Source organism: Rosa rugosa, chromosome 6 (genome assembly GCF_958449725.1).
Source record: "Rosa rugosa chromosome 6, drRosRugo1.1, whole genome shotgun sequence".
Taxonomy (NCBI): domain Eukaryota; kingdom Viridiplantae; phylum Streptophyta; class Magnoliopsida; order Rosales; family Rosaceae; genus Rosa; species Rosa rugosa.
In genome coordinates this window covers 26823549-26831254 of record NC_084825.1, presented here as the reverse complement: position 1 = coordinate 26831254, position 7706 = coordinate 26823549, and the positions used below count along the sequence as shown (strand labels likewise).

The following is a 7706-nucleotide window of genomic DNA, read 5'->3' as shown; positions in this document are numbered from 1 at the left end:
TTCCTAAAGTTTTTGTTTCTAATATGGCAAACAAGGCCTAGATCTTGCTGAAAAAGCTGCTCATGCCGGGATGAGATGGGAGTCTAGTGGCCTATGGAAGATTGTTAGCATTAAAGCCACCCTCAAGTGCAAGATGTACAAGTTATATAATAGGGGATTAAGTAAGGATGTCAAACCCGCGAAGATTGGTAAATTCCATTCTAGCTAGGGAAGAGATATAGGAAAACTAGAAAAAATATACAAATGTACAATCACAAACAAAGGCTCACAAGTGAACCCAAGTTCATGGTGAGTATGTGCAAGATGGTGTGTAGTGATTTGATTCGATGTTGAGAATAGTTTCAATCCAAATTGAAACAACTAGAGCAAGTAAAGTAGCTAAGCTAAGGTAAACAAGTTGTTATCAAATGGACAGGAGTTAGAGCTTAGGTTGTCCACCATAGCCTTACTTGTATGCGTTGCTTCTCAAACTACAAATGATGCAATCCTAAATGCTGAATTACCCTCTTAGCATCAAGGTAAGAGTACTAAGGCCTAAACTCCTTTGATTTTATCAATTCTAACCGGGTAAGTCTAGAATTAACTACCCAAGAACAAATCATATTACTGGGTAGGTTTTAGTTCATTGTTCCTAGATGCATAAAGATTAGAGTTTAGATAACTAAGCAACGAAACCAATCCTAAGTCTAAGTGATTTTAACTCACTACCCTCATATGCACACATGGTGTGCTTTCATGCTTTTAATGTCTAGAGATGACTAATCTCAAAACACTAATCATGAGATGACAAATGCATTATACTTAAACTAGTCAAATTCAAATATAAACATTCACGTTTTGATTTAGCATGTGAATGTGGTAATGGAAAATTGCATCAAACATAATATTCACATCAAAATCATACAAAATTGGCTAGGGCTTTCAACCTTAACCCCAACAAATTCACTACTCACTCATAAAGTCATAACTAGATAGACAAATTTCAACACTCTAAGATACATCAAGAGTAAAGAGTTAAAGAATTAATAAAGAGCGACTATTGCTGATGAGTGGTGGTGGAGATAGGTATCCAAGCTTATGAGGTGGTGGATGTCTCCTTCTCGATCTTGCTCCATGGAGGGTTATGGAATTGGTGGGAAGATGAGTTTGGTGGTGGAAATGGTGGTTATGGAGGTGAAAAGGGTGGTGTGATGTTGTAGAGAGAAAAATGGATGTCTTGGTGAGATAAAGATGATGAATGGAGTCAAGAATAATGAAGATAAGGTTATTGGCCTCTTTTGATCACCCTTGTCCCTTTGGTCCCAAGATGTGCAAGAAATGTCCTTACACCATTGTCCCCGAAATTGTCCCAAATTTGCAAGGTGACAAAAGGACAAGGTGTATGGAGATGTTTGAGTTTCAAATGGTGGGAGATTCTTACAACCATGGTCCTCCTTGACTGGACAAAGGGTCCTCCATGAATGGCGGCTCGCCGGAAAAGTTGCTGGAACATCCAATTTTCATTTTCGCCCAAATTCCGTGTATTCTCTTCCTAGCTTCACTTCTTCACATTTCAAGCCTCATTTGGTCATTTTCTTTTCAATGCATGGTTTCCTAGAAATAATAAGAAAATGAGATAAATATAGTGAAACATAATGAAAGACAAGTTAAACTTCAAAGTTTTGGGGCACAATTGCAAAGCAAATTGTGACTCAACAAAGATATTCAATTGTTGCAAGTCTTGGAAATATGTTGGCTAAAATCCGACTTTGGATAAAATCGACGAAAAATGATATAGGGGCGGCTGTTTATAAATACTATGCCGAAAATTAGGGTGGTAGACGAGAGCATGTCCAAAATATTCATCATTACTATTTATTTATCTTTAACATTTATAATTAATAATTAATAGAAAATAGTATGAAAAGTGTCCTAACAGGGAAATGGGGTGAAATTAGATAGTGTAAATAAAAACAGAAGGTTTTGCATTAAGGGAAAATTTTAAGAACAGTACCTGTAAAATTGGCCCACTATGCATTTCTGTACATAAAGTTACAAATTCTAAACTTTAGTACACGAACTTATAATCCCGACCAACTATTTGTACACGACGTCAATAACCCCGTCAGCCTATGTGCCATTATCTAAATAATTAAGGGTAGAATGGGGTTTTTACTTGAAAAATGAACCCGAACTTAGACCCAGAAAACTCAAACTAAAAATTTTCCTCCAGCACTTGAACCCCAACAAAATCCCACTTCAAACTTTTGACACTCAAAAGCTCACAACTTTCATCCATGGAAGCTCTACAAGGAGCTCTCCCTTAAATCCCAAATCCGCAATTCGAACCAAACACTGATAAAATCAAACGCAACCTCACCAACAAAGGCGTGCACCCAACTCCCAAAATCGTCCACACTCCACTCTCTGCAAGAAAGAAATCCAGAAACACAACCGCAAACTCAACGGCCTCAACGAACAAGACCCACCTCTCTCCGAGTCCCAAAGCCGAGCCCTTTCCAAAGAAACGCATTTCCAAACCCCAAAAGCCGAGTAGAGAAGCTTCACCAGAGTCGTGAAATCAAAGAATGGTGGTGGGGAATTGATGGTTGGGATGCCTTAGGAGAGAGTGGAGAGAATTGGGTTCTAGGAGCTGGCGAAGCGGCGGCGCGGCGTTGGGGAGGTGATTCAGTTTCTTATTGAGAGGTTTGTATTGGGGTTTTTGGTAGGGGGTATTGCTGATGGTCATTGAGCCGATTCTGGCCCAAGTTCCACGCGTTTCTGCCCACAAGAATTAGGTAGGAGGATAACAAGTTTGGGTGGATTGATTGATTTCGAGAGTGTCGGATGAGGTGAAACTGATTAAACTAGATGCAGAGTTTGGTTTAGTTTTACTTGTTTGTTTTTTCTTGTTTGTTGTTCTGCTGTTCTTGAGTTTGTTCAAAATTTTCTGGGTTTTTGTACTGGGGTTGTGCGTCAAAGGCCGTGTCTTCCAAATCTGAACCATTGAGATCATTGGAGAAATTAGTCACCAAAAACATATGGTTTTGTGTTAAGCAAAATTGTGAAGGGAGAAGATGTTGTTGAGGAAAAAGATGATAATCGTGCTGATGATGATGATGGTGAGAGTGTTATTATTTGTAAGGAGGATGAAGTGTTTGATTGTGAAGGATGGCTGCTGCATCTGCAGCTGAAGCAATGACTATGATCTTGGGTGCCCAGAGTAAGAGAGAAGGGTGCTCAGAGTAAAAACTCTGAAGAGACCAAATTACCCTTGAAATTATGCCAGGTGGCACACTAACTAACGGCGTTAGTCACGGCGTGTACATATATTTGCTCGGGGTTATAAGTTCGTGTACTAAAGTTTAGAATTTGTAACTTCATGTACAGAAATGCATAGTGGGCCAATTTTCAGGTACTGTTTTTAAAATTTTCCCTTGCATTAATGGACTGGACCTTTTCGCCCCGAGGAAAAGGGAATGCTTGGAAGTTGAAACCTCTTTGTATAAATAGGTTTGGCTTGAAAGCTGAGAGCCCCTCTCCATGGCCCCCCTCTCAGTCTCTGTTTGTATGTCTTGGAATTGCTCAGAGACCATGTCAAGCCATTGCTGCAGCCACATTTCTCCTTCTTATCAGGTAATACTCAATCCCTAACTTTTCAAATCCCCCAAATATTTATTGATTCTAATTAACCCCATACAAATCACCTCCTAAAACCCTATAATGTTACTGACCAAACCCACTTCCAAAACCCTGAGAAAGCTACTCTTCCCTTATCAAAATTCAATCTTTTCCTCCTTGTACCAGCCCCAAAACCCTGCTTACACACACACCCAGAAATCCAACTATGTTAATGTCTACATGAAATGGAAGAAAGACTCCTACTTTGACTCCATTGAGCACATCGACAAGTCCATAGTGCTTAAACCCATCATTAACCTCAAGAACTGCATTACTGAAGATCCCAGTGGCTGTATCCCAATCTATGAAGTGTCCAAAAGGGGTTTACAATTAGATGTACCCATGAAGGTTGCCAAGTTTTTGAGGAAATACCCATCAATCTTTGAAGAGTTTGCTGGTGAATACAATCATCCCTGGTTTAAATTGACCCCAGAAGCAGCTGAGATTGATAGGGAGGAGAAGAGGGTTTATGAGGATTGTAGGGTGGATTTGAGGTATAGGCTGAAAAAATTGATATTGATGAGTAAAGAAAAGGTTTTGCCTCTGAAAATTATTCAGGGGATGGAGTGGTTTTTGGGTTTGCCTGATGATTTTTTGCATTACCCGGAAAATAATCTGGATGGGTCTTTTAGGTTTGTGACAATGGAAGATGGGTTAGAGGGATTAGCTGTTGACAGTGGTGAAAAGGTCTCGTCTGTCGTGCAAAGGAATGCAATGAAAAAAGGGGTGTATTCTGGAGGTCCAACAGAGGCAATTGAGTTCCCGCTTTTCCCTTCCAAGGGTTTGAGGTTAAGGAACAAGATTGAAGATTGGTTAAAGGAGTTTCAGAAACTGCCTTATGTTTCACCTTATGAGGATTTTTCACATTTATGGCCGGATACTGATGCATCCGAGAAACGAGTTGTGGGACTTCTTCATGAGTTGCTTAGTCTATTTGTTGAGCATTCAGCAGAGAGGAAGAAGCTCAAGTGTCTTAAGAAGTATATGGGACTGCCGCAGAAAGTGCACAGAGCATTTGAGAGACATCCTGGGATTTTCTATTTGTCATTTAAGAACAAGACTTGTACGGTAATTCTTAAAGAGGCTTACTGTGATGAGTCTGCTATTGAGAAGCATCCACTTTTGGAAGTGAGGAAAAAGTATATTAGATTGATGAGGGAGTCGGCAGTGATCTTGAAGAATAGGAGAGTGAATGGCCGGTTGGCTGGTGGTGGGAATATGGAGCTGGATTTGGATTTGGAACCTAAGATTGAAGACAGAGGAGATGGAGGGAATACAGAGGTGGACTTGGATTTGGATTCTGAGAATGACCAAAGAGATGGAGAGTGTTCTCAGTAACTGGTTTTCCTATGATATGCATGTCCATGAGAATTTAATATTGCAACATCTATAGCAAAGGAATATAGGATGGAGCTCAATGACAACCACCTTATGTGTTTTGACTATGAATATGATTTCCTTTTACAGAGGTTTGAAAAAGAGGTGAAGAATAAGATGTTATGTTTTTAAATGTAATTTTTGGTTCCTCATTTATATTGATTTTTGGAGTTCTGGTTGAAATTTGAGATGGAAGTGTAAATGATTATAATTTAGATTAATCAATTGCAATATAGTTTCTGAGGATATGGTTATACCCTTTACTAGGTAGCTTGTAGGAGCAGAGGGAGTGTTCTGGAATGTGATACAAGCACTTCGCTGAACTTTGATCAGGATGTTGGTCGCTGGGGGTCTCCATCAGCTCTTGGATTGCACCCATTTGAATGATTGTTCTCGTAGTACTGTCACTTGATATGACCAGGACTTTAATCAAGTAGAATGTGTTAGAGAAAGGTTATGTTGAGCCTTTTATTATGGAGAATGATGAGGTTATAGCTCATGCCTTACAAGAAGAGCCTCCTCGACTTACCTCCATGGAGATGCCCTTTGCAAGCATAGATTCTTGCACAGGAATGACTTGGTCCTTTAAACAGATAGAATGGTTCTGGTATGGGAAATATTGGCATTCTCATTTAGTTCAGAGGTTTTGTTGTATATTTGTTCTACTTACACTGATGAAATGCTGCATTTTTAGGGATTGAAAACAATAAGGATGCTGTGAATGATTTTGGCAGAAAGATGGACACCAGTGATTATAGAAATCAGGAAAATGAGGCAGTTGGTCCTATAGGTGAATGGAAACAAGGAAGCAATGGATCATACTGAAGGAGAAAACTTGATCAATGGGGAATACTTGTTCCATTCGTTGGATATTAGTCATGTACCAGATGAGTACGCTGTTGATGGTGAAGTAGGGGGGAGGCTGAATCAGATGGTTCATGTTCCTGTAAGTGTAGCTTATATGGCATTTCATGATTGAAGATGACTTCTACTTGTGGATCAGTGTATATATCATCTATTTTTGCAGTGCTTTTGCTTATTGCTCCTCCTTTATGTTTTGAATGCGGTCTATCTTTTTGTTTTTATTTTTTATTTTTTCAGTGAAGAATGTGTCAATGTGGTCTATCAGAACTATCTCTCTCCGCAAAGAAACAAAAAAATGAAAGATGAAATTGATAAAACAATTGCATGCATCTGCACCAAGTTGTGAGCCTGATAAAGCATGAGAGTAGCAGATGCAAAATGATTATTATTATTTTCTGCTTGCACATATGCAAAGGATTTAGCCCTAGAAAAGATTATAGTTTTCGTAATATGTATGCAAACTCAGGTGCACATAGTTGGGATCTAGGGACATGGATCAGATATTAATTTCTCAATTTTGTGTTTTGTCTGCAAACTTTATTGCTTGCTACTTCCTAGTTCATACTAATATTAGAATTCAAATGTCTTCCCTCTATTGCAAAAGACTTGGATTGACACGATCATTTTTCTTTTGGCAGCAATCCTTTGATTCCTGATGTCTTAGTTCAAGAATCACCCAGAAATGTACGAGGGTTATGTTGATTACCTAAAGAGAATGACCAAGTATGTGCTAATCTCTGTATTCATTACTTTCTATCCTAGACCTTGCATTTTTTTTCCTTTGCTTATTCTATTTTATATTTGTCACGGATAAAATAGGAGTGGTGAATGGGGAGTATGTCACATTGCAGGCTACTTTTGCTAGTTTTTTTTTTTTTTTTGGAAAGAAAACAATAATCAACTATTTTATTCTCTTAGTTGTCTTAAAAGCATACTTGCTGTCTAGGCTGCTATAGATTGAATTTAATAGAAGTACACCAGTAAATTTTGTTTTGTTGGAATTGGGCCTTCTAATAGCTTGAAAGACTTCAGCTCTCAGTTTTTCATGCTGTTTTGTTTTCGTCTTCAGAATATTGGAAGTGAAGAACCCAGATTGACATTACTTTTCCTTTGAAGAAGCGTCAATTTACAAGAAAGACTGAGCTGTAGATGAGAAGCAGGGCATAAGAGTTTTGTGAGTGGTCATCGGAAATGAGAATGGGGATCTTATGGGTGCTTGTGCAGTCCCAGTGTTGGGATCTTTCTCTCCCTTAACCACAGAACTGTTAGCTATGAAGGTGGTCTCCATTTCGCTTTAGACGCAAGAATAGTTCCATTACTGGTAGAAACCAACTGCTCAGAAGCAGTGAAGTTTGTAATCTCTTCTGAACCATGCTGGTAAGAAAATGCGCTGATAGTAGAGGACATAAAAGCTTTACTATACTGGGACTGGGAATATCCTTTTCCAATCTCGTGGAGCAAACAAAGTGACACACCACATTGGAAAGTTTCCTCTTGGTGAGCAATCATTTTTCTTTTGTATTGAATATGGGAATGACTTGTGGAGTTAATTTACAATGACTCAAACGTTTGTTATGGAGTTGATTTACAATGACTCAAACGTTTGTAATCTTTCTTCTCATCAATGAGTGGCTATGCATTTTCAATATTCTGTGTAATTTAAACAGTAAGGATGCGACTGTATTCGACTTATTAAAATTAGCTCAACATATGCTGTTGTCGTTATCTATGTGGTTTGGTTGGTGTTGTGTAGCTACATACTAGAATGAATTTAGCTCAACATATCGAATTGCCATGCAAACATG

The 7706-nt window shown here is 38.7% G+C and overlaps 1 protein-coding gene across 3 annotated transcripts; it reads left to right on the top strand.

Annotated features, from left to right (window-relative positions):
* The first annotated feature begins 3451 nt into the window (after window positions 1-3451).
* Window positions 3452-7547, top strand: LOC133715662 (protein WHAT'S THIS FACTOR 9, mitochondrial). 3 transcript variants are annotated; one of them, XM_062142262.1, is made up of 5 exons: window positions 3452-5142; window positions 5305-5644; window positions 5732-5983; window positions 6540-6624; window positions 6971-7547. In XM_062142262.1, the coding sequence occupies exon 1, from the start codon at window positions 3703-3705 to the stop codon at window positions 4996-4998; it is 1296 nt and encodes a 431-aa protein (XP_061998246.1). In that variant the 5' UTR covers window positions 3452-3702; the 3' UTR covers window positions 4999-5142; window positions 5305-5644; window positions 5732-5983; window positions 6540-6624; window positions 6971-7547. The 3 variants fall into 3 exon arrangements, 2 of the variants coding, with proteins under 2 accessions (XP_061998246.1, XP_061998245.1); XR_009849152.1 differs by having other exon boundaries at window positions 3455-3615; XM_062142261.1 differs by having other exon boundaries at window positions 3452-5644.
* The last annotated feature ends 159 nt before the right edge of the window (window positions 7548-7706 follow it).